The sequence below is a fragment of the Podarcis vaucheri genome (assembly GCF_965113315.1).
Source record: "Podarcis vaucheri genome assembly, chromosome: 15".
NCBI lineage: Eukaryota > Metazoa > Chordata > Lepidosauria > Squamata > Lacertidae > Podarcis > Podarcis vaucheri.
In genome coordinates, this window is record NC_138753.1 from 11003209 (window position 1) to 11030412 (window position 27204).

At 45.0% G+C, this 27204-nt stretch overlaps 1 protein-coding gene and 1 long non-coding RNA gene across 7 annotated transcripts in view; one reads left to right on the plus strand and one right to left on the minus strand.

Annotated features, from left to right (window-relative positions):
* Positions 1–21431, plus strand: part of LOC309519987 — a 31370-nt gene extending 9939 nt beyond the window's left edge. Inside the window, exons 3-5 of the long non-coding RNA XR_014214108.1 lie at positions 14796–14971; positions 17433–17576; positions 20917–21431. This is a non-coding gene — a long non-coding RNA (uncharacterized lncRNA). The remainder of the gene's footprint in view (positions 1–14795; positions 14972–17432; positions 17577–20916) is intronic.
* Positions 1–27204, minus strand: part of AUTS2 (activator of transcription and developmental regulator AUTS2) — a 679139-nt gene that overhangs the window by 218256 nt on the left and 433679 nt on the right. For all 6 annotated transcript variants that reach the window (XM_082201187.1, XM_082201185.1, XM_082201186.1 and 3 more), the window contains one exon: positions 5781–5810. In XM_082201187.1, the coding sequence (XP_082057313.1) occupies positions 5781–5810 (30 nt within the window). The remainder of the gene's footprint in view (positions 1–5780; positions 5811–27204) is intronic.

A 27204-nucleotide genomic window follows, 5' to 3' on the forward strand; every position in this document is an offset into this window, starting at 1 on the left:
GTGTGGGCAGTTAGGCCCTCGGAGGTATCCGTCAGCATGCCTGCCTGAAGCGCCGGCAGGAGTCGGGGAACTTGCTGGAGAAGCTAGTAAAATTTTAATGCACTCTGTAGTGCGGTCATGTCACACTCACTCATGGCAAATAATCCCCGATGCCTGCAGAGGTAAAATGGAGCTGTAATGTGCTTTCCTCCTAACCCGAGCTGACAGCAATGATGTACGACTACCATTAGCGGAAAATATCACTTCAACTAACCCATGATCCAGCGCCGCTAAGGGTCATATTATCCATGAGGAACAAATTACATTCCCAAAGTAAATACAAATTTTCGACACAAAATGGGCACCAAAAAAAAAAAAGAAAGAAAGAAAGAAAAGAAAAGAAAGGGAGAGAAGGGGGGGAGGGAACAGTGTGTGCCTGCACTGTGGGGAGGGAGGAGAGTGTGGGACTTGTGTTACCGATACCTATGACAATGAGTTGCTAAGGGGAAAATATGTCAGGAAACAGAATGTACCACCACCTCTGGAGAGAATGTGATGTGTATAAAAGCTACGGAGCGGGTGTTCAAGCCCATGAGCCCCACATACCCCCTCTGTCTCTTTACCCCATCCAGTATCAAGAGCAGAACCTCATTAACACTGCCATGCTGGCCTTGAATTTTATCCCCATCCTTGCACCAGTAGTCCTCTCCATACAGTTCTCCCAAATAAAGGCAAGAAACACCAGACAAGAGGCTGGACCACAGGGAGCCCTGGTGATGACCACTCAGGAGATGAGGGACCAACGGCAGGAAGTAGCCACAACACTTTGGCAGAACTGATGTTTTGCACGCAGGAGTTCCCAGGCTCCATCCCCAACATCTCCAGGTAGGGCTGCGAGAGACTCCTTCACCATAATCCTGGAGAGAGGCACTGATAGTCAGCGTAGGCAAGGCTGAGCTAGACGAATCAATGTAGTATACGGCAGCTTCCTGTGTGCTCCCCACCACCTGTCCTCGCATTATTTCTCAACATGGTTGGACATTGCATCTTGGGCAATCTGACATGGCAATAGCTCCGTGCACATAGCAAGTGGTACTCATGCCTGGGGGAGGAGTGAGAGGTGGTGAGCAACTGGTGGCAAAGAAGCCAGCCACAATGGCTAGGCTGGGCAGCATCTCTGATGGCAACACAGGTGGTCAGGATAGGGGTCAGGGGCCCAGGTGTACTGTTGGAAGGCTTGGCAATGGACCTTTCTGATCCCCTGGTCCCTCAACCACAGTCTGCTCAGGCCAGCCTCTGGTACCTGCCCATGTCATGTATTAAAGGATCCCCCCTTTTATTGTTATTGCTAACAACTCCTGTCATTTTATGATGCTACCCCAAACCCCCACCCCGAAGAAGGAAGATCTGAGAGATCGCCGCCCATCTGAATGAAAGGAAACTCCGACTTGTCAGTTAAACAAAGGAATAACACACAGCCTCTCTTTATGGCGTGTGCTTTACCTGTCATCCAACAGACCATTATCATGTCACGCCAGAGTGCTCTTTTCTCCAGGTCACTTTGTTTAAAATGACATGGATAATGCACATGTCAGCGAGCTGACAGTCTCGACCGTCCTTCAGAGATTCTTTTTTTTTTTTAAAAAAAAAAAGACAAATGCCTGTTCTTATCTGCAGGCCTTGCCTCGGTCTATCGTCTAAGTCAGGGAGAACATGATTTCTCCAGGGAGCACTTTTTTCATTTCCGATTTAAAGAAATCAAATAAGCGCCATTCGTCTTCATCTGAATATGCTTGACCCATTCAAATGATGATGTGTCACTTCGCTCTCTCTCTCTCAAAGGCAACGTACGCTGAATTCACAATGAATATACCAAGCCCCATATCCCTGCAACGGGCAAGCACAACAGACTATATCTGCCTATATACAACACTTCTGCACCCACAACCTCATTGGATAAGGGAGCTTGTTTTTTAAAAGATGTAGAATGACTTTGCAACCATTGAGTCAAAACCAGTATGCAGAACAAAATGAAATCATCCCCCCCCCACACACAAACATCTCATTGTCTTATCATAAAAAATGTGTCAGCTATGTGGCTGTGTTCTAGATTGGGGAGGGTGCATTCGCAAAAATCAAGCCCCAATCCTGTTCAGAAACAACAAGCATTTTCTTATGGTCTCAGCCAAAACCCCTCTGAATTCTCTCTCGGCTTTAGAAATCATTTTTATTCATCAGATTTGTTAGTCGCTGTTTACCATTGAAACAAACCAACATTTTCATACAAACACCAGCAATTCATAAACACACCCTTTAAAAAGGGGGAGGGGAAGCAGCAGAAAGCTTTGGCAACACACTAGCAACAGAACGAAATCCGTTCAGTCCAACGAAAGCCTAGGAGAAAAGGTAAATCTCAACAAATAATGAAATGACAACCAAAAAAAGAAATCAATGAAGGTGCAAGGTGGGGCTCACTGGGGAGAGCATTCCACAGACCCACAACTGAAAGGGTTCTTGTCATCAGGGACAGCAATCTCAAATGAATCAGGGGGCAATAGTAAAACCAGAAGTCAGTCTAAAAGAGCAAGTCAGTCTAAAGGCCAAACTCGGGAGCTGAGAGTAGGTCATACCTTAGAACCAGTAAGCCTTGTACTTTCGTGCTCTGATATAATTCCTGATCTACGTCAGTGGCAGACCTTGGGGTCTCAAATTTTAGCTGCACCCTTTGTGATACTAAAATTCAGCACACCTCCACCTCTCGCCTTCCATTCTACATCATAGCTGTGGTGCCCCCTGCAGCACCCCCCAGGCTCCATGCCCAGTGCGACCCAGTGCATGTGAAGACAGGCTCCGGCAGGCTGAGTGGTAGAGACCAATAATGGGCCTAACGGTCAATAAGGTGGTTTCTGCCTGTGCTGTAGAGGTAAGTGAGGGCCAGATGGGGCTCGTCAACCTGGGAAGGGAGCCCATCTAGGAGAAGGATAGCTCTGGTCTTAAACCTCCACTGCCCTGCAGGATATCAACCCTACACAAATCCATAGTGGAGTCTCTAAGATGGTTGGATGGTGCCTTGAATGCCTTCTTCAAGCAAGACCTGCAGCCAAGCTGGTATCAAACATATTGCTCTGCTTTCCTTTGGACCACACCAATGAGACCAAGAGTGGGGTTATTTCGTCTGGGTAGTCCAGAACCTTCATACACATTACCCAGGCTTGCACCCTGGGGAGGTCACTTTGGTGCTAACACAGCAGCTTGACTTCACCCCCAGGCACACAATCCATTGTTTCTTGAGACAAGATGGATGCCAGAAATACTGTATTTCTTAATCCCTGCAAGGTCCTTTGAGACCTCGATGGTGAAAAGTCGGAGACTTATATAATACTTTGTATTTTTCTCCACTATCTTCCCTCCCTAAATCCAATTGCCTTAAATTATTGCAGCTGGGATAATAGTCTACATGCAAGACCACATCACCATGGTGGTTATAATAATGTTGCAGTCTGGAAGGTCCTTAAAACAGACACAAAAACAAACAGTATGGAGCAGTTATTGAACAAAAGCCATTGTGGTATAATTTGATCATGAGTGACTTAAAGGTTCAACCAACTAACAACAGAATCCTTATGAGTAAAAAGTGGAATAACAAGAATTTATTGGTAAAGAACTGTGGATACAAACCATAGATAACCTAACAAAAATGCATCACTTTCCATTCCAAGCTGATCAGATGCAGTTGCTTTCATTGAAGAAATCATTGTACCAACAAATATTGCCATGGAATATGTGTGTCTTGTTAACTGACATTTCAATAATGCAACAGGTTTGAGAGAACATCTTCCATTCTTTATGACTGTTTACATCACCCCAAAACCAATAGGACTGGTAGAGGAGGTTGTTGTTGTACTCATATTTCAGCTACCTAAATAGTTCATAGGTAGTCACTGATCAGCCCCTGATGACCAATGGTTTCACAAATGACATCTGATTATGAAATGTCCTCACACAGTGTATCATTCCTATTGCATGCAATCAATTGGAAACAATCTCAAGTTGCAATATATTCCCATGTATTTTTAAAATTAAATATACTAGTAGGAAGACTTCCTGTCCTTTTGTTCAGACATCAATAACTAGCCACAAAATGTTGTTGAAAGGACAGGTGTCAATCATTCAAACAACAGTAATAAAAATTAGTACAGTTGGAACTGTGGAGCACATTCAGTAGTTGACTATAGCTACTTTTTTCTTAGATGTTATTTTAGAATTAGGTAAAACAATAAATATACGTCAGGATGGCATGAGCGTAAAATGAAATGAAATTCATCTACTAGGAAATTATCTTAATTTTTCTTATGATATGATCATTTAAAGACAGACGGACAGACAGACTTCTTTTGAATCATTGTAGAAATTAAAAGTTACAGATTTTGCAAGAACAGCTATGATACTTGGATCTGAACTTGAATGATCCCCCCCGCCAACCCCCCCCCCCATAATATTTTGCCATTAGTTCATAACTGCATGTTGGATCTACTTTCACTTAGTGCCTTGGAATGAACTGTTTTGGTTCAACAAAGTTAACTGAATTAGTTCAAAAATCTCTGAATTACACCTGAAAGTAGTTCCTGTCATGTAAACTAAAAGAAGTTCATTTTGGGGGCAGAATCTTGAATGATTTCTAGTTCACCTTGAAGTTCACTCTCTTACATGTGCCTTTTCCTCTTCAAACACTTTGGGAATTTGTGCTTAAAGATCATAATTGTTGGGGGAAAATAAATTCAGCAATTTATTGTCCACTTGTGCATGTGTGTGTGTGTCTTCCTGTTTTCCAAGAATCTTAAGTATATTTTATACTTCAGAACAGCAACAGGCAGAATTCTAAATGCTGCAATAATTTTCTGAGCGTCATTTTGATGAACTTGGATTGAACTGTGAAGAACTAGTTTATTTTGTAAAGGGATGACCATGACATGGAATTAGTTCCCTTTTGGACAGGCTGAACTTAAAGCAGAACTAGTTCCCTTTTAAAATGAACTTGTCAGGCTCTGTTATCATCACCTCCTAAGATGCACACTGCGATCTTTCTCAAATAATGGTTGAGAAATCTGTACAGACTCAGAAAAGAAGCAAGGATGGCTGACTCCAAAATTGTCAGAGGCCCTTGTAGAAAGAAGATTAAGGGTCCAGTAGGGTATGGCAGACTGGTGAATAATCTGCCTCTGTACCTTGACCAACCACAGGACATGATCCTTGCATGGAACATTTTTTTAAAAGGCATGATGGCTCAAGCACATCAAATATAGGCTGCATTCAGACAATAATAATAATAATTTGGGGACAAGAGATTGATTGCATTTGTTTTCCTGCTTTTAATGCCAATGCTTCTGCCCTGATTTCTAATGTTCCTTTTACATTGCAGTACCTGTTGCATTAGTGGCTGTCTGAACACTATGCCACCACAGTAGGAAAGAACTGTATGCCAGGATACCGCCCCAATTTTTTGCCCTCTGAGTCGTGGTGGTGGAAACCATGGGGGGTTTTGGAAACCATGGGAGAAAGTACAGAGCAAAATTCCAAGGACAGTCTGGGTTTTCAGGGTTCCAAATATTTTCTGGAAATAATCAACATGGAAATGAGTAAGGAAACAGTGGGAAGGCAGGATGAAGAGACATCTGAATGCAGCCATAACGTGTAGACCACATCAAAGTGTGCTTCCTCATTAGCTAGAGAGAAGATGGAAACAGATCCTGAAACACATCAGAAACAACATTCAGGAGCATGCACTGAAAGTCTGTCTTTACCTTTTCTTCTTGATCACTATCGCTGTCACACTGTAATAGAAAGGAAAAGGAAAACATTAGGGTTGTGGGGGGGGGGTTTATAAAAAGAAGAAGAAGAATGCACAAAAAATTGTATGTTAATTCCAAGGTCTAGAGAGTTCTGAAAATACATATGAAGCTTTTCCACAGGGTTGAAAAAAGTATCTGGACCCACGCATTGTACAGACCATGAAAAGTGGGCTAGAAAATAACAACAATTCTAGGAAGTGGCTGCCATATTGCAGCAAGTATTAGACTCCAGCCATGTGGGTTCTTCAGGAAAGCAGGCTATAATAGTAGAGCATCTCCTTTGCATGTAAAAAGTATTTACATGGTGTTTTACCTCTTTGTTCCCAGCCTCCTAAATGCAACATATGAAGGAGACTCCAATCTTTGCAAAAATATAACATATGTTGACAAGAACATCTTTAACACATTCATGGGAAAGGAACAAGAATGGTTCAAAGGAACTTTTCATGTAATATATATTAACAAATGCTCATCAGAGCTGCATCTACAGCCCACTGTGACTTCTGCCCACCGTGCAGTGATATTCCCCCAATGGCTCAGCTCTCTCACTCTCTTTCCTAAAGCAAGCCTAGTCCTTGTACTTGTGGAGCTATAAAGAGAAATGTGGCGATTGCATGCTCCCCAACTGCTTGCAAATAGTAATTTGCACCCGCTAAATGATAACTTGCTCTGCCCACTGCATCTGTAACAACAACCACTGCAAAGGCCAACACACACACACACACACACACACACACACACACATTAAAGGGTGGCTAACTATGACCATCCAAACTTATTGGAACTTCAACTTACATCTTCCCTGATTATTGACCATGTTGACCGGGGCTGATGGGAGCTGGAATGCAACTGCATCTGGAGAGTGACAGTTCCCCCAGCCCTGTTTTAAAAGTGAGGGCTTCATTACCTGGAATAGTGCAATTACATGACATATAAGTCTAATTATTTGGTGGCTTTCTGGTTGATTCACTGGTCTCTTAGGCACTCTGCAACACAATTCCTGGTTACTGGCCCGATACTGATAGACCAACGTGCAGCGTGATCCTCACACGTCCCACTGTGCTGAATGGGGTTTACTCCACATGAAATGTGTTTAGGATTACAACCAGAATCATGGATGGATACATTAGTATTTATGTTAAGGTGAAAGATAAGCTTTGGCCCAATGCAAAAGTCAGCAGTCATAGGGACAAAGGAAGCTGTCTTATACCACACTGAATTCATAATCCATCCAGACAAATATTGTTTACAACAGGGATAGGGAACCTGTAGCCACCAAGATGTTGTTGGATTCCATCTTCCATCAGCACTGACCATTGGCCATGCTGACTGTGGCTGGTGGGGGCTGGTGTTCAACAACATGGAGGGAGCACACGTTCCCCACACCCTTAGTCTACACTGACTACAGTTCAGACTTCCCCAGCCCTGCCTGCAGATACCAGGGATTGAACCAGGAAACTTCTGCTTGCACAGCACGTATTCTGCTACTGAGCTAGGGTCCGTCAAAGAGTTATACCAGCCGCATCATGTTGGTGTATCATTTCATTCCCATTTACGTGTTTGTGCATTGAGCGTAGTAGGCTTACTTGGGGAAAGAGAGCATCTCTCGCTCTCTCTTCTGCCACCTGCCCATCCCACAACTCATTACATCTCACTGTGAAACTAATCAACACCATCTGAATTTTCCAGGACAATGTTTTCCTGCACTGCGGTGATGCTGCAGAGAGTGTGCTAGCAGCAATGCAATCCCCGGGAACCATCATTTCCATTGCCAATGTATTAAACTTCCCTGCCTCTTCTGACAGTCCAGTTCTAATTTCAAGGTCCACTTAATTCCTCCATCAAATCATTACCGCTATACCCAGCAGCACCTTGTCTCTAGAGCTAAGCATATGGTGAAAGACCGAGACCGACTGATATCCATTATGGAAGCAGTACAGGTGCCAAGCCGATTAAAAAAAAAAGGAGGAGAGCAAAAGAGGAGAGAATATCCAGCCTCTCGTCTTGCCTGTTGACTGACAGCTTCATGGCTTCGCCAAGCCATAGGGGTTTGCCAAGGAAAGTCCAACCAGGCTACAGCTCACATGGCTCAGTGTGAAAACAAGTTCCATTTGTGGCAGTAAATTCCCACACTGACCCAAGGACTTTGCCGGTTCTCTCAGCATGATCGGGCCATCCAATTTACAGCTCAGTCCTCCAGAGCCTGCCATGCCAGCGCCTGGCAGAGATGAACGATGGTCAGAAAAGACCCTCCAGCTCATAAATTATGCAGAGGCAATAAACACACTCGGCAAACAGCTCCGAATGTTCACCCGGCCAGGCTCCTGGAGGAAATGCTGGGAGCCCTGAACGCACAGCCAGGCATCTCTGGAAAAAAAGTGTTGATGAGAATGAGGGGGCGAAATGAGAGAGAGAAAACCCACAGCTGTGAAGAGTCACTTCGCTCCAACAGCAAGGCGATATATGGGCACAGTTACATAAGGGATAAAAGGATCTGACCATTTTGATTCTCTTGGTTTCTCATTTCCCCCAGCCATAAATACACCTCTCCATATTTCTGCAGCAATTTGTGTGTTGCTTTTGTTTAAATCCTCCTAAGAATTCATCAGGGTTTTGATGGAAATTTCTCCAAATAAGCCCACTTTTGTATGCGTATTTCTTAGTAATGTGCTTTGGGAGGGGCCAAGATGTTTACCCTAATATATACATTGTTGCAACATTGTTTTGTTGGAGAACTGCATCGCACAATTCAGAGAAGTCCAGATTTCAAAGGATGGTTGTGTTTTGCTTTGTTTGTTAATCCCGCGTCGCAGGTAATGGGGAACAGGGATCACCTCAAATCTCTCTGCATCAATCCTTTTTTCCCCAGAGCGTACTCAAGGGTACACAGTACTGGCACCTTTGTTTTTTATTTTCAAAATGTGTGACACTTACTGTAACAAACTTCATGATGAGTACCAGCACCTACTTTTCTAGGGGGGAAAAACTGCTCAGCATCCTTAGCAGACTATAGTTCCCAGAATTCTTTGGGGAAAACTTTGACTTTTTAAAAAGGCCCACAACTCTGCAGCAACAGAAAACTAAGTTTGACTCATCATCTATAGGACAAGCCTTCAAATATTTATAGATGGCTACAAAAACCCATATGGTTTTCTCAGTAGTGATGTATGGAAGTGAGAGATGAACCATAAAGAAGGCTGATCGCTGAAGAATTGATGCTTTTGAATTATGGTGCTGGAGGAGACTCTTGAGAATCCCATGGACTGCAAGAAGATTGAGTGCTCACTGGAAGGACAGATCCTGAAGCTGAGGCTCCAATACTTTGGCCACTGCATGAGAAGAGAAGACTCCTTGGAAAAGCCCCTGATGTTGGGAAAGACTGAGGGCACAAGGAGAAGGAAACGACAGAGAACGAGATGGTTGGACAATGTTCTCGAAACTATCAACATGAATTTGACGAAACTGCGGGAGGCAGTGGAAAACAGGAGTGTCTGGCGTGCTCTAGTCCATGGGGTCACAAAGAGTCAGACACAACTAAACGACTAAACGACAACAACAACAAAAATTATATGACCTCTTAAGTCCTCTTCAGGAATCCCATATAAAAGAGGGTTGGGGGACCTTTTTCCAGCCTAAGTGTCACAGTCCCTTGTGGTAAATTTTCTGAGGGCCACATGCTAATACTGGGTGGGGTGAAAGGCAAAAGTAGGTGGACTAATGAATGGTACTCTCACAGCTTTCTACAGTGGGCTCCATTCCAGCCATGTCCCCACCTGTATCTCTCCATCTTCCAACCAGGGAAGCAAGATACCTTATTACAGCCACTACCGGATGGACCAACTCTTTGATCCAGTTTAAGGCACATTCATGCATACCTTGAACAGATGCTGGCTTCCAACATTAAAGAAAAGTTAACATATAAGCCTACCCACAGTTTGGAGCAGAAGGTGACATTTGCAGAGTGTAGCATTGTTGTTTTACAATGACACCAGGTGGGGGCATCGTTCAATGGCTATTGCAAGGGGAACAGAAAAAGAAAAAGAAAACGCACTTTCATATTTCAAATCCATTTATCATTGACACCTAAAACCTTCCGCAGCTCAGATCGGGAATTGTAATGCACCTCTCTCTCCTGCTCTAAGAAATCTGAAGGAACTGGAGGGGGAAGCCCCCCCCCACAGACCTCATCTAATGCTCTCCTTGCTACTAACAATATTCTCAGTCATCTATCTGGCAATGACGAGCTGACAGCTTAGGAAAAGGGCAAAGATTAGATTTTAGCTGCACAATTAGATCCTTGCTTCTAAAGGGGGAAGCAGGGAATTACCTTACAGATGAAAACAGACGCAGGCAAGGAACACACCAGCATGAGTGGTGGAATGAATGGTCTTCCTTTCAGAAAGAGTCCTTTACAGCTTTGAGGCTTGCTAGCATATCAGCCTGGCTAGCTCAGTTGACAAGGAGAACAGCCGAACCATTTCACCAGCGTTTTAGACCCCATATACACCATACATTTAAAGCAGTCAGTATCATACCACATTAAACAGTCATGACTTCCCCCATAGAATCATGGGAACTGTAATTTGTTAAGGGTGCTGAGAGTTGTTAGGAGACTCCCATGTCCCCTCAAGGGGTTACAATGCCCAGAGTGGATTAACAACAAATCACTCTTCTTAGGAAACTCTGGGAATTGTAGCACTGGGAAGGGAACAGGAGTCTCCTAACAGCTAACAGCAGCCTTAACCAAACTAAAGTTCCTAGAATGCTTTAGGGGGAAGCCACGGTGTTTACAGTGATATAATAGTGTTTCAAGTCTATGGTGCAAATGTAGCAAAGCTGTAACTACCGTATATTAGCCAGTTTTGCCAAATATATACAGTCATACCTTGGTTTTCGAACAGCCTAGTTCTCGAATGTTTCCTGAATGATTGAAACCCAGAAGTGACTGTTCTGGTTTTCGAACGTTCTTTTGGAAGCCGAACGTCCAATGGGGCTTCTGCAGGAGCTTCCTACAGCCAATCAGAAGCCACACTTCAGTTTTGGAAGGTGAACGGACTTCTGGAACAGATTCCATTCAACTTCCAAGGTACGACTGTACCTTTTTTCCCATGTAACAATAGCATTTTTTGCATTCTATTTCTATATAAGCCCACAGAGGGTATTGGTTGTTTATTGATTATCTTTTTGGTGTATTCTATACTTTGGTGAAACTCAGACCTAGAAACAGGGCTAAGAATGAGAGCAGGGAGGCACCAAAACCCTTTGTGCTCAAACCTGGTCTTTGGGGGCAGCCCTTTCAAAGCATGCTCTAGGATATATACTCCAAATTTCCCTATTGATCATGGCCAATCCCAGTCCAATGATCCTAGTGCCTGAAGATGGGGGATAAATTCAAAGCAGCTCACATTTAAAGGTTAACCTACCTAACTGGCACTTTCTGACACACTCTGAGGGACCCCTGACCATTAGGTCCAGTCGTGACAGACTCTGGGGTTGCGGTGCTCATCTCGCTTTATTGGCCAAGAGAGCCGGCGTACAGCTTCTGGGTCATGTGGCCAGCATGACTAAGCTGCTTCTGGCGAACCAGAGCAGCACACGGAAACGCTGTTTACCTTCCCGCCGGAGCGGTACCTATTTATCTACTTGCACTTTGACGTGCTTTCAAACTGCTAGGTTGGCAGGAGCAGGGACCGAGCAATGGGAGCTCACCCCATTGTGGGGATTCGAACCTCTGACCTTCTGATTGGCAACCCACATCCCCTGAGAACCATAAGATCCCTCCAAATTTGCACATCTCTGAATTTTGCAATGCTCTTCTCCAGCCCAGAGATGTATACATGAAACGCATATCCTGGGATGAAGGGTGGATTAAAATGCATAGATCAGGGAAAACAACATACAAACATACTTTCTGTTTGTGAAACTGCATACAAAAATCTGCATATTAGGTGAAATTTCACATGAAAATGCTGATAAATTTTAATGAGGACTTAGAATCATAAAACTGCAGGCTTGGAAAGGATCCTGAGGGTCATCTAGTCCAAACAGGAATCTCAACTGAAGCATCCATGACAGATGGACATCCAACCTCTGCTTTAAAAATCTCCAAGGAAAGAGAATCCACCAACTTCCTAGGGAGTCCTAAATTACAACCGGATGTGGAAATCCATACACAATCGTACCTTGGATCTTGAACACCTTGGCTCCCAAACAAATCGGCTCCCGAATGATCAAAACCCAGAAGTGAGTGTTCTGGTTTTCAAACGTTCTTTTGGAAGCTGAATGTCCAATGGGGTTTCTGTGGCTCCTGATTAGCTGCGGGAGTTTCCTGCAACCAATCAGAAGCCACGCTTTGGTTTCCGAATGTTTTGGAAGTTGAATGGACTTCTGGAACGGATTCAATTCGACTTCCAAGGGACGACTGTAATTGAACTTAAGATGGGGGGGAAGAGGCAGGGAATGAGAAACTGAAAGAAACTAAAACTGACAGATTCACTCTTCCCTAGTCACTATTACCCCTGTCTGCATCTGCCTTTGGAGGATGCCTTGTTAAGATGTTTCATATGAGCTGCTAGAGTTGTCATACTTCAGGGTTCAGCTTCCTCCCCAGACTCTAGCAGTTATATCTCTTAGGGGTAGTGGAAAGGGATGGATGCGTTTCGTCCCTATTGCACATTCATCCACACAAAGCTAAGGCACAGTGCAGTCTGTGGCCTGCAGTTTCACAAACACTGCAGCTACAGAGATGTATGTTTGAACTGTCAGCCCAATTCCTAGGACAATTTTGCAAGAGCAAATACACTTCTAGCTTTTAAACCACTGGGGGAAGAGTACTTGCAGGCTGAATGAACGCAGAAGGGAGAGGAGAGACCGCAATATGAGATGTTGGAGAATTTGGATAAAAAAAGGCACAGGAGCAGAAATTGCAAAGTGTCAGGAGTCAAGGTTCCCAGCTTGATAACACAGTAAGAGTAGGTACCAATTAAAAAGAAGGATTTATTGCAAACACAAACAGATAGTTCCGGATGGCTCTAAAAAGCCTCTGGCATCATTAATCAAGATGACCCTTCTGAAGACTCCATCCGGCGTCGACAGAAGATATTGAACTTACGACCCTTACGTTTCTTGTTTTGCTTCCTGTCTAGCAGTCCTCCCATTCGCCGACTCTTTGGACTTATTGGATCAGCTCTAACCTCTTCCGGTTCCGAGAGGCTGTCTCTGAGTCTGTTTGTGCCTTTTTGTGCTTCCTGCGAGCTTTTCCTCTCAACTACTGCGTTATCAGTCTGCCCTTCAAGGTCAGGAAGAGCTGAAGTTTGCAGCTGCCAACTCTCCCCTGCCTGACTAACATCTAAGCCTCTCTGTTCCTGGCTGCTTTCTGAAGTTGGCTGCAAAACCTTTGCTTGGAGCTGGCTCATTTCTGACACAAAGGTTTATTTGCCCCATGTTGGCATAGGGTAGACACATGCTGAGCCAGTCAGTGTAGTGTGCAGGTAGCCCTGGACTTCTAAGGGCATCTCAGACGTGTTATTGCTCAATTTCGGGTGGCTGAATGCCACTTGTCCCTCTCTTACATAATGGGTGTTGGCTTATATTATGGATGTATGCTCTGTATTATTTTATTAACACTATTGCTACAAGCCTGTCACGGCTTCTGGCTATAACAATAAACTTCTGAACTAGAACTATTTGTCCCATGTCAGGGATGGAAATAAATCCCGGGAATAAGATCAGTACAGTGGTACCTCAGGTTAAGTTCTTAATTCGTTCTGGAGGTCCGTTCTTAACCTGAAACTGTTCTTAACCTGAAGTACCACTTTAGCGTGATTTCTGTTCTCATCCTGAAGCAAAGTTCTTAACCCGAGGTAATATTTCTGGGTTAGCAGAGTCTGTAACCTGAAGCGTATGTAACCTGAGGTACCACTGTATTTACTGCTGCTGTTGCCTTCAGTCCACAAATGAGAAGTAACTGATTACTCCCCCACTCCTATTTGCATTGTGTTTCCTCTGTATTGAAATTAATGGGGTGAAATAATGTAAAGGCAACATAACTTACACTATTAATTATGTGAATTACTTAATTTTGCTGCAGTGGACAGTGAGGTGAAGAACACCATTTTGGGCGCGGGGCGCAGAGGGTTCCCTCCCAGGTGCGGGATAGCCACTCAGGTGCATGGAGCGGCGTGCACACCCTGTAGCCGGGGGCAGAATGAGCACCCACGGGGCAGATTGAGCTGCCAATGGCAGACACTTAGCATGCCACCCACCCGTGACTCCCAAGCCTCCCCCAGCTGTCAAAACAAAGGGGGAAGGGGGGAATGCGTCCGGCAAAGTGGCGCAGCTCCCCCCTTCCCCCGATGGCTCAGGGTAGGCTTGGAAGTCACGGGCGGGTAGCACACCAAATGTCACCCCCTCACTAAAGACACCTGGGGCAGACCACCTCCACCACACCCCCTTCCTCCACCCCAATCCTTGGTAATGTGTTCTTGTGTGTAAGCCTTGGTATGAGAAGTGCATAGTGTTACCACAAACAGACACACACAAACAGATCAACAGTTGGTTTCAGAAACAAATGGCATGTGTACCATATTGACCTGAATGCAGACTTCGGTTTTCTCCTCGAAACTGGCTTATAAGAAACCTATGTGCGGTCTTTATTTGGGGACAGCCTATATTTGGGTAATATGGTATGTTAGCTTTCATTTCCTCCTCCCATTTAGGGGTTCACACAATCCCCAAACAACTGAAGTGCCATATGCGACTTGTAAAACAGGGTTCCATTTACTCAAACATGTTCACACTCTCAAGTATTTTCTCTGCTTTTCATCCTTTGAGATATTTTGCTTCCTGCAGAAACCTCTCTGTTTTCTTTTTACAGGTAAATTAGAATAATATTCTTCTCATAATGTGTTTTCAGTATTATCTTTTTAGATGCAAAAATGAGACAACTCTCTGCACGTATTTCTATAGTTAGAGAGAGAGAAGAAACACAGTCTCCAGGAGGCAGGAGTGGTTTAGACCAGGAAGGCTATATGTAAAGAGGAATCACATCTTCAGTGTCTCAGACAAAGACCAGAGTAGGGACAGAGTTACAGCAGAATCTATGCCATCCAGAATCAAACAACACAGAATAGTTATTCTTTGTGGTAGGAAAATTTAACATGTCCCTGGTGTGCTCAGAGTGCCACACTACCCACTACCCAAAATGGCACACTACCCACTAAAGATAAGTGAATCTGTCAATTTCAGTTTCTTGTTTTTTCTTGTTGAGTTCTCCACATTTCAACATCAGTTTGCATTATTTAAAAAAAAATCCTTTTGAAATTTCATCAGCATTTGAGTGTGAATTTCTCTGAATATAAACATTTTAGTAGGCCATGGTTGCCATATTTCAAAAAGTGAAAATACGGACTGTTGAGCTTTCTGTTTTGTTTTTGTTTTTGTTCCCCAAAATTGTTGAGCTTTCTTCCCGAAATCTCAAAGGGGAAAAAAATGAGTTGTTGAGCTATTTTTCATGAAATTTGCCAAAATCTACACTACCGACATGGGCTGCCATACGTCTGGATTTTCCTGGACATCTCAGGGATTTCTGCCTGGGTGCTGTATACAAAGACTGAATACAGGCTATGTCAGGAAAATTCTGGTTTGCAGATTTGATTCTTTTTTGGGGGGCAAAACGTGATATAATGCATTTTTGAAAGGGGTGGGAGTCAAGGGAGGAGAAGAGATAGTAAATTACCCAAGTGGAGGAACTAAAACCAGGGTTTGCCCCTCTTAAGTCTTGAATCTTTGAGCGGAGGTGCAAATGCAGTGGAGCCAAAGAAGTGGGCAGGAGAGAAATTGTAATAGTCAAAGGCCCAACTGGTCCATCATTCTCTTTCCCACAACCCCAAGGAGATGCCCACCAGCGGGACCTGTATGCAACAGTCCTCTCCTGCTATTGTCTTCCAGTAATTGATATTCAAAGATCTGTTGCCTCTGATCCTGGAAGCATTTGTTTTATTTACTGACGGTAATTTATTTAATTTATATACCACCTCTATCTTCCAAGGAGCTCAAGGTGGTGTACATGGTTCTCCTCCTCCTCACTGTACCTCCACCCAGACCCTTAGGTTAGGCTAAGAGATCGTGACTGGCCCAAAGTCACCCAGAGACGTTCGGGGCTGAGTGGGGATTCAAACCTTGGTCTCCCAGGTCAAAGTCCAACACTCTATATCCATTACAAGCCACTGGTCATTTCCCCCTCCATGACTATGCTTAATCCCCCTTTAAAGCAAATGGAGACCGTGTACCATCACCATAGCTTATATTTCCTCCAGGGAGCTCAAGTTCTTAGCCTGACACTCTAACTACTACATGACATTGGTTTCCTTATGGAGCAGAATGCAATAATTTTTGCTGGGGCTTTGCACCAGATCAGACCAAATCCGAGATCCCAAACAGAGCCAATTTGGATAGACTCAGGATTCAGCTGGATAAGGCTGAAGCAGCCCTGCATCAACCTCGCTCAGTTTGGGTCCATTTGGAGTGAACTGGGGCTGTCAAATAGGGGGTGGTCTAGTGGTAGGTGAGGAGAATGAGATGCATCTCCTTTCCTTATCCCAACTGCATGTTTAAAACTCTGGTTAAAACATACAGTCTGGAGGTGAGTGGAAGGAAAGGCATGTCTTCTTCTCTTATCCCTTCCAACCCCATGACTTTGCAAGGCTTGGTTTGGGGCTTGGATCCACGTCAAGCTTGCTCCAGATTACCCCAGGTCAGATCAGGACCTGAGTATGATTTAAATTTGTGCATGTGTGTGTTAGGTAAAGGTAAAGGGACCCCTGACCATTAGGTCCAGTCGCAGATGACTGGGGTTGCGGCACTCATCTCGCTTTATTGGCCGAGGAGGCCAGCATACAGTTTCCGGGTCATGTGGCCAGCATGACTAAGCCGCTTCTGGTGAACTAGAGCAGTGCACATAAACGCCGTTTACCTTCCCGCTGGAGCGGTACCTATTTATCTACTTGCACTCTGACATGCTTTCGAACTGCTAGGTTGGCAGGAGCAGGGACCGAGCAACGGGAACTCACCCCGTCGCGGGGATTCGAACCACCGACCTTCTGATTGGCAAGCCCTAGGATCTGTGGTTTAACCCACAGCGCCACCCATGTCCCAATGCATGTGTGTGTTATGTCCTTCCATATGTCTGTTCTGAATTTAGTGGTACTGGATGACACACTGGGGTGATAGATAAAAATGGATGCACGTAATGGGTTAAAATAACACACAGGCCCTTCTGCTTTTTTCTCCCACCCCAACCGTGTTGTGATCCGTAAGAAATCACCCTGAACATTTGCTTCTTTCTTCTCTGCCTGTGAAGCCAATTGCTTTGATTGCAGCGATACGAGATTGCCGGGATGACTTGCCCTTGCTTGCGAAGCAAATGGAACATGCTAATAGAACTTATCACATTACCCGATGCAGAAGTGCCATAGCTCATTACTTTAAGATAAAGGGATATCATTGCGGACGGGAAGCAGGATTGACTTTCGGAGGCCCGACTTGATGATGATTTAATCAACTGCTCTCTTTCACTTCTCATCTCTGCGCCTGTCGGTTTCGCAGGTGCCGTTAAATGAGACACTCAGAAAGGGAGCGCAGGGAGAGAAATTGCTGTCATTACTTCTCAAGAAAGAAAGTATGCAAATCCTCGACAGACAGATTGCGTTCATAATGGGCCCAGTAAAATACAAGGAGCACGCTTGACAGGTGAGGGCAAGTTATTTGTACGTCCTTAAAGGGAAGCAACTGTCCTCATTTAGAAATTGTGCTTGAGAAGGTGGGGGGAGAGGGAAATGGTATGTGAAAACTAGGCATTGCAGATCAGAAGCTGGGAAAAGAGTCCTCTAATGCCAGGGTGGGGAAATCTCAGGCCCAGGGGCCAAATGCAGCCCTCCAGACCTCTTCATCTGGCCTCCATTGGTCCTGCTTCACCCCCAAGTGCTTTTGTCCAGCGATAACGTGTCCCAGAATGCCTTGAGTGTGTGTAGAAAAAAAGCCCACCCTCCAAAGATAAAGTTAGCATCTGCTGATCTGTCCATTTTTGCCTCTGAACCTTGCTCAGACTCCTGGCATGTGGACCCCAGAAGCTTGTCCAGAAGGAAATGCAGCCCTCAAGCTTAACAAAAAGCACTCCTCCTCCTCTACTACAACACCATGGTGTGGCAAGCATTACTGCTTGCTAATCACCCTCCTTTTATGCATTCCGGCCAACAATGAAAGTGAGAGATTTTTTGTCTCCAGCTCTTGCAAGGAGACTGTTGTCATATAGGATGCATCAACAGAGGAATAGTGTCCAGATCAAGGGTAGTAATAGGATCACTCGATTCTGCCTTGGTCAGACCACACCTGGAATACTGTGTCCAATTCTGGGCACCACAATTTAAGAAAGATGTTGACAAGCTGGATAATCAAGGGCCTGGGAACCAAGCCTTATGAGGAACGGTTGAAGGAGTTGGGGATGTTTAGCCTGGAAAAGAGGAGACAGAAAAGAGATGTGATTTTGTTGTTGTTTAGGTATTTAGTCGTGTCCGACTCTTTGTGATCTCATGGACCAGAGCACTCCTGTCTTCCACTGCCTCCTGCCGTTTGGTCAAACTCATGCTGGTAGCTTCGAGAACACTGTCCAACCATCTTGTCCTCTGTCATCCCCTTCTCCTTGTCCCCTCCATCTTTCCCAACATCAGGGTCTTTTCCAGGGAGTCTTCTCTTCTCATGAGGTGGCCAGAGTACTGGAGCCTCAGCTTCAGGATCTGTCCTTCCAGTGAGCACTTACGGCTGATTTCCTTAAGAATGGATAGGTTTGATCTTCTTGCAGTCCATGGGACTCTCAAGAGTCTCCTCCAGCACCATAATTCAAAAGCATCAATTCTTCGGCAATCAGCTTTCTTTATGGTCCAGCCATCTTCAAACATCTAAAGGGTTGTCACATGGAAGATGGAGCAAACTTGTTTTCTCCTGCTCTGGAAAGTAGGACTCAAACCATTGGCTTCAAGTTACAAGAAAGGAGATTCTGACTAAACATACGGAAAAACTTTTTGACAGTAAGAGCTGTTCAGCAGTGGAACAGTCTCCCTCCTTGGAGGTTTTAAAGCAGAGGTTTGATGGCCATCTATCATGGATGCTTTATCTGAGATTCCTGCATTGCAGGGGGTTGGACTAGATGACTCTTGGATCTCTTACACGGGAAGACACCCGAAGACACCAAAACCTGCATTCCTGTACCCGTGAAAATCTACGAAAGCATATATATATATATATATATATATATATATATATATATGCATAAAATAAGTTCACATCCACATTTTAGTGTGAATCTGGTCTAATAAATATAGTTTATGGAGAACTGAACTTAGAATTGGGAAAATGAGAAGGGGGGGACGACCAAAATTGACAGATTCATCCATCCTTATTCAACAGAGACAAGTCCAAGCAAACTAGGGACCGTCTCTGGTCAATACAAATAGCTGGAACATATGCAAGAGCCACATATATTTTGCATTTAGGTATCAAAGGATGCATGAAGCCAGAACCTCTTTGAAATACAGCACACACACTTGCTCATTCGCTCTGTGGCAGCGGCAGCGGGGGGGGGGGAGAGAAAGGGAGAGATGTCAACCTGGCAATTGGTTTGTATGCATACTGCCTGTTTACATCTGTTAGATTTACAGTAATCCTTGCTCTCCCCGAGGTCTTGCATGGACAATTTAAATTATAAATCATCCCAAGAAGATAAAAGCTGCCATAAATAATAAAGAGTAAAATAGATCACAACTATGCCAGTAATGAATTATAAACCAGGAAGAAAGGGTGGGGGGAGGGAGGGAGAAAGGGAAATACATTTTATAAGATAGGGCTAGATGGAAGAGTTGTTTCCCTGTGTTATTACAATGAGACTGAGACAAATTTAATGGAAATGTGAAACCTGTCGGATATGGATGCCTAACATTCCATCCATGCCTATTCATATATCACTTTAGCTCAGTTATATGCTGGATGTTGCTGGACTACAACTCCCAGAATCCCTGTCCATTGGCTGTGCTGACTGCAGCTGATGGGATCTGGAGTCTAACAACATTTGGAAGACCAGAGATGGATTAAACAACATCCCTGGTTTAAAAATGCCCAAGCTGTAAAGTACTATAGTTTTTGAAGGAAACCCCCACCCCAAAGAAGAATGCACTCCCTCGGGTTTCTATTGGGTTGTGTTCAACCAAGATCTACTCAAGAAAGACCCATCGAAATTAATGAACCTATGTTAGTCGTGTCTATTAACTTCAATGCAACTACTTTGCATAGGACCAACATTGGCTATAACCCACTGAGAAGGCCTAGCCCCATGGTTCTTATCTGGGAGACAGGTGCAGTTGGAAGGAACAAAGGAATCGCAGAATCCTAGAACTGTAGAGCTGAAAGAGACCCTGAGGATATTCTAGTCATCATCTTGGTCACCCTCCTCTGCACATGTTCCAGCTTGTCAGTAGCATTCTTAAACTGTGGTGCCCAGAACTGGACACAGGACCTCAGATGTGACCATGTCTGAATAGAGTGGCACTATTACTTCCCTAGATTTGGACACTATACTTCTGTTGTTGCAGCCTAAAATAGCATTAGTGTTTTGTTTTGGATTTTAGGTTTTGTTTTGTTTTGTTTTGTTTTGTTTTGCTGCTGCTGCTTCACACTGTTGGCTCCTGTTAAGCTTGTGGTCTACTAATATCCCTAGATCCTTTTCACATGTACCACTGGCAAGCCATGTGTTCCCCATCCTATATTTGTGCATCTGACTATTCCTGCCTAGGTGCAGAATCTTACATCTGTCTCTACTGAAATTTGTGGTGTTCGTTCAAGTCCAGATCTCCAACGTGTTAAGGTCATTTTGAATCCTGACTCTGTCTTCTGAGGTATTAACTAGCTTTGCCAGTTTTGTGTCATCTGAAAATCTGATGTGCATCCCCACAATCCCTTCATCCAAGTCATTTATAAATCTGTTGAACAACACCAGGAACAGGACAGAACCCTGTGGCACCTTGCTTGCCACTTTTTCCAGGACGATGAAGAACCATTGATGAGCACTATTTGGTTTTAACCAGTCAACCAGCTACAAACAACCTATCTCAAATCACTGAAATGCACCACTCCTACTGGTGGGGAAGGGAAAACACTCCAATTCCTGGATTTAAAACCTGAAACTCCCCTTGTCAAATCTTAATTTCTGGAGGGCTGGATTTGAAGGTAAAACAGAGGAACAAGAAGACGACAGAATAGGGAAAATAAAGAAACCTGCCCTTTCTGAAATCTACAACACCCCTCTAAATTCAAGCTATATGTGGGCCTGTTGCAGCATGCAATAGCAACACACAATATTCTCCCCTTATGATCATCCACAGGCTTCAGCATGCCTATGAGAAAATGGCAAAAGTCCCACATGAACTCCCTATCTACATGGGGTTTACAGCCATTCCTGCTAGACACAGCCTCTGGAAATGTAACCTCATGACGCCAATGCAATAAGATTCAGAATCTGTACTGTACTGAATAAATCCTGCTGAAAGCCAAACACAATGACCCAATAATAATAATAATAATAATAATAATAATAATAATAATAATAATAATAATTTATTACTTATACCCTGCTCATCTGGCTGGGTTTCCCCAGCCACTCTGGGCAGCTTCCATTAAAAATACATTAAAACATCAGTCATTAAAACTTCCCTAAAGAGGGCTGCCTTCAGATGTCTTCTAAATGTCAGATAGTTGTTTATTTCTTTGACATCTGATGGGAGGGCGTTCCATAGGGCAGACGCCACTACCGAGATGGCCCTCTGCCTGGTTCCCTGTAACCTCACATCTCACAGTGAGGGAACCACCAGAAGCCCTTGGCGCTGGATCTCAGTGTTCTGGTTGAACGATGGAGGTGGAGACGCTCCTTCAGGTATACTGGGCCAAGACCATTTAGGACTTTAAAGGTCAGCACCAACACTTTGAATTCTGCTCGGAAACGTACTGGGAGCCAGTGCAGGTCTTTCAAGACCGGTGTTATGTGGTATCGGCGTCTGCATGCATACATACATACATACAACTGACCATGAAATGAAGGAAAACCACCCCACTTGCGGCGGCAGCATTTGATTATCTACATTGGGAACAAGTGTTTGAGTGTAGATCTACATCAGGAATGGGTGTTGGGGGGAATCAAATCATGCCAGGTAAGTACAAACCTCAGGAGACTCCAGAGGGCTATTTCCTCCCTATGGGTGGGAGCAAAGGAGCCAACTTCTAGAGACCAAGTTCCCTTTGCCCCCTCCAATAAAATATTTCACACGGCGGCCCCATAAAAGTTGATGGACATTGCCATTAAAAATGGCATGGCATGCATGTTCCACATCTTGTGACCAATTATGCATGGAGGGGCTTACTTGCCCCCCCCCATTTTATTCAAGTTGGAACTCCAGGGTGGGAGGCAAGCAGCAGCATCTCCTCTTCGCCAGGAGTCCACCATACAGGTGGCATGGTGGGGGCCTGCTGAGATGGAGGCAGATTCAGCCTTCAAGGAGCAGACCACAGCTGTTGTTGCCACTGCAGCTAAGTCAGTATGTGATGTGTTCCTTGGAGGCCAGATCTGCAGCCCTTGTGTATTCTGCTTCCTGAGGTGGTCACCTCACCTTGCCTCATGGGTGGGCCGGCCCCAGGAGACACAGATTCTGCCCTTTATTCATGATGAAGAAGAAGAGTTTGGATTTGATATCCCGCCTTTCACTCCCTTTAAGGAGTCCCAAAGCGGCTAACATTCTCCTTTCCCCCCCTCCCCCACAACAAACACTCTGTGAGGTGAGTGGGGCTGAGAGACTTCAAAGAAGTGTGACTGGCCCAAGGTCACCCAGCAGCTGCATGTGGAGGAGCGGGGACGCGAACCCGGTTCCCCAGATTACGTGACTACCGCTCTTAACCACTACACCACACTGGCTCTCGGTGTAGGCTCTGAGGTAGCAAATGAGCGCTTCACAGTCTTTAACCCCAAACCCAGCTATTCTTCAAGATTTGCAATTCTCCATACTTCACAATGCAGTTCTCCGGCTAAGTAATTTGTACAGAATAAGGCATACATGTGCAGAAAATTTGTGCAGGGCTCAGCAGGGAAAGGGTCATTTGCTACCTTGTAAACAGCAATCAGTGGTGGCACAAGGGGTGGGGGAGAAATCAGATTCAGTTCACCTTCGAATGCAGATCTACCACATTTGTGATTTCCAAAACAGGACACAAACTGAAACGCAGCCATCCTTTGAAATTCACTCCCCTCCCCATTTTTATTTTTGCAATGCATATGAAAAGGGGAAGTGTGCTTAAAAATGACACATTAGTGAAAATAGCATGTGAAAAATGCATTCTATTGGGGAAAATTGCATACAAATTGCATACATATGTTCTGGTGGATTTTTCAGGAGGACCTTTAAAATAATGATAATTGCAAACGGATGTCTAAATCACTGAAGCATAGAATTGCAAAGTTGGAAGGGGCCCCAAGGGACATTGATTGATTGATTGATTGATTGATTGATATGTGTGCTTTTCTTTATGTAAATCTACCAAAAAATAATGAAATGAAATAAAATAAAATAAAATGGGATTAAGGGGCTTTCTTGGGATGGCGGAAGGCATGTGTGCTGTGTCCTGTTGGTGTAGTGGTGGTCAACATGCTTTGAGCGGCAGTGGGGGGGACAAAAAATTGGGGGTCAAGGACGGTCAGTGAAAAATGTTGATATTTTCATCTGAGGATTTTTTTTTTGGGGGGGAGGGGGTTTCAGATGGAACTTACCATAACTCAATTCCGGCACCTCTCGGAAGGGTGCCATTACCATTTTCAGAGAATAAGGGAGGCATTCATGGTGAGTTCTGGGGCCAATTTTCTAGAAAAATAGCGCTGGGAATGTTGGAGGGCATGTGACTCCCTCTGGGAGCCTTTTTGACTTGCGGTATGTACTGTTATGTGTTCAGTGGTCTGTGTTTGCCTGAGCTTGAGTCTGGACTAAGGATTCTGAGCCCATGTTCTAATTCAATACATGATATCCAATCAGAGAACATTTCAGGATTTGGGCCTCTGCCATTGGCCCTTAAACTCTGAGTCATGATTCTCAGCTTGGAAGTTTAGACAGCCAATCATGTTGGGAGTGGGAGTGGCCCGGGCCTTCAGAAATGTATATAAGCAGTTGCTTTGCCCCTGTTTTCCAGGTATCTTAGTTCAATAAAAGTTCTTGCTGTTATCACTGTGTCTTGCCTCATGGCAACCCACCTACACTTCACATATGTTCTAAACAAACAAAATAATAACAATAATCTATCTTGGTCCATGGGAGCTTCCTCGGGTTCTAAGTTCTCCCTCCTTGAGAATTTTAACGCAGCCTGGCGATTGGAACCCTTCACCAGATGCATTTGTACGCCTGCTACAAATTCCAACCACGGCGCTATCCGCGTTTCTGGTCTGATACAGAAATGCAGTGCCGCTTTAAAAGAAGCAGCAGCAGCAGCATGAGAATCAGCACGCAGAGATGCTCAGAGACCTGAAGGAGTTAAAGCCTGCAAAACAACCGGCGGTCCCAGGACATCTTGAAGGATGGCTGCCACCGCCGCCACAGTCAGACATTACAGAGCCAATTTGACAGGCTGCCATCAAGGGCCTTCCTAAGAAGCCTCGCGCCCTGATGGTTTCCTGATGTGAACAGCCACATTGCAAAATGGCTTTCCTCTCCTGCTGCCTTTGCCTCCATCTGCTGCTGGGCCCCGGCACCGGCGGCCGCCTGCCTGTCACAGCATGCATTAAAATTAGCCGGGGAGGAGGCACTCCGTCGTGCTAATTACATTTTAATCATTGGAAATGTGTTGGCAAATCAAGCTTCGATTGCCATCTCGGAGCCTGCACTCCTCCAGCAGAGCGCAGGGCCTGCCTGCATTAGCCGAGGCCTGCTGGGCCTAGTTCATTCGCACAAGATAGAAGAGGAGGCCTCGCGGCGCACCGCTGAGAATGCTTTGGCACATTATTAGAAAGCCACAAGGCATGTTTCAAATCATCGCTGTGTGAGATCTGCTCATTCTCACATCCCTGGGTAGCCCCGGCAACTGGCTGCACGCTTTCGCTGCAGCCTTTGAATGCCGGCGTTTACCTCCCAAAATGGTTGCCGTGTGAGTGGTAGCATAAAATAAAACAACAACAACAATGGCGTTTAGTGGGAGGAACAGTATGCTCCAAGTGTTCCCATTGACAACGGACAGTGCCTGTTTTCCAGTCCCTCCCCCTTTGTCCCAATTTTGGCATTTTACAGAGGATGCATTATTAAGACAGGTTTGTGGGAGACAAGGATCTTGGTGGGTTCTAGTTGTGATGGTTATATATCATTTCCGGGATCAGAGGTGGCCCGGTTCTGAATTTCAGCCCCTGAGGATCAAAAGCAGGAGAGTGCCTTTAGTCCTGCTTGCAGGCTTTTCATCAGCAACTGCTTAGCCACTAGAGAAACAGAATGGAGAACTAGACAGGCCTTTGACCCGATAACAATAACGGTTTCCCCAGCTACTTACAGCATATATAAAAACAAAATAAAATATCAGACAATTCCCACTACAGGGCTTACTTCAGATGTCTTCTGAAAGTTGTGCAGTTCTTTATCTCCTTGACATCTGAAGGGAGGGCATTTCACAGGACAGGTGCCACCACTGAGAAGGCCCTCTGCCTGGTTTCTTGTAACTTTTCTTCTTGCAGTGAGGGAACCAAAAGAAGACCCTCAGATGAGGACCTCAAGTGTTTGGGCTGAACGATGGGGGTGGAGACATTCCTTCAGGTATACTGGGCCAAGGCTGATCCAATTTGGCTCTTCTAATGTGTGGTTAGAGTGCCAGAGTAGGCCTTGGGAGACCAGACAAGGCCTGCCTGCCTGCCCATGAGGCAAGGTGAGGCGACTGCCTCAAGTGGCGGAAGTCCACAAGGCAGCAACTCTGTGGGTTCCCCATCACCTCTGCCTCTGCTATCAGCAAAGTGCTGACACCAGCAGCACATGGTTTGGGTGAAATCCCACTGCAATCTCATGAAATCCCAAGTTCTTGTGATATTTTGGCAAGATCTTGGCACTGCCGTTGATGCTTTATGGGTGCCGCCATGCAATGCAAATAAGGGAGACTTCAGTCATGGTTAGGCAGCGTGGCATCTTCCCGTTTTGCCTCACACAGCGAAATGGAACATGCCGCCCCTGAGACCAGGGTTCGAATACCTAGTCTGCTGTGAAGAATACAGGACTACTTTGGGTGAGCCACGGCCTCTCAGGCTAATCTACCTCACAGGGTGATGTGGGGATTAAATGGGGAGGAGAACTGTCCGTGCCATTTTGAGAAAAAGGCGGGATATGAATGCAAGAACAAAATGGGAGTTGCTAGAGTTGTCACTTAAAACAGGGTGATTAACAAGATGATAAAATGTTATCCTAAGCACAGAACATCTCCGGTGCTGTTGCTGCTGATCCCGCCAATGGTGGTTCATGGCAGGGAGTAGCTAGAAAGCTCAGGCTCGATGACCTGGTGTTGCCCTAAGAGGCAGCCAAGATGGTCTCTGGCCTCCTCAGGAGCCTAAGCTTCTGTAGCTGAAGTCCATCAGGGCCCCACTCTCCCAGGCCAGGAAGAAAAAGGCCTGCAAGGCAGGGAACAGGTCTTCTAGGTCTTTATCTGAGTCGGAGAAGAATTTTTTAGGTTTGCAAAGCCCACACCTTATTTGAGGCAGGGTTTTATGATCCCTTGATGTTTGCTTCCATGTTTGGCCTTGGTGAAAAGAGGGAAAGAAAGGAAGAAATAGGGAAGGGCTGTAGTTCTGCATCTGATTTGCACGCAGAAGGTCCCAAGTTCCATTTCCAGTACCTCCAGGTATGGCTGGGAAGATCTCCTTACTGAAACCCATGAGAGCCACTGCCAATCAGAGCAGACGATGCTGAGCTAGATAGACCAATAGTCCCTCTTGGTGTAAGTCAGCTTCCTAGTCAGTTAGTCTGCCTGTCCTTCTCCTTCCTTCTCCTTCAGAACACCTGAATACACTGGCTTGGCTTCCACCAGCAAACAGCCTTCATTGTTCATCATATCATTTTTAGCATTGTGCAGAGCAGGATAGGCGAAAGATGAAGCCTGCTGAACCTTTCATTAGGCTTGAGATACTTTATCTGAAGCCTTTGCAAAGCTGCCGAGAAGTGCCATAAGGTGCCTGGAATACTAGCCAAGAGAAAACCTTCAGGGCCACACACACTACTGTTTCCAAAGCTGTTCTTTCATCTGACGTGCCAGTCGAAATTACTTCTGCAAGATGGTC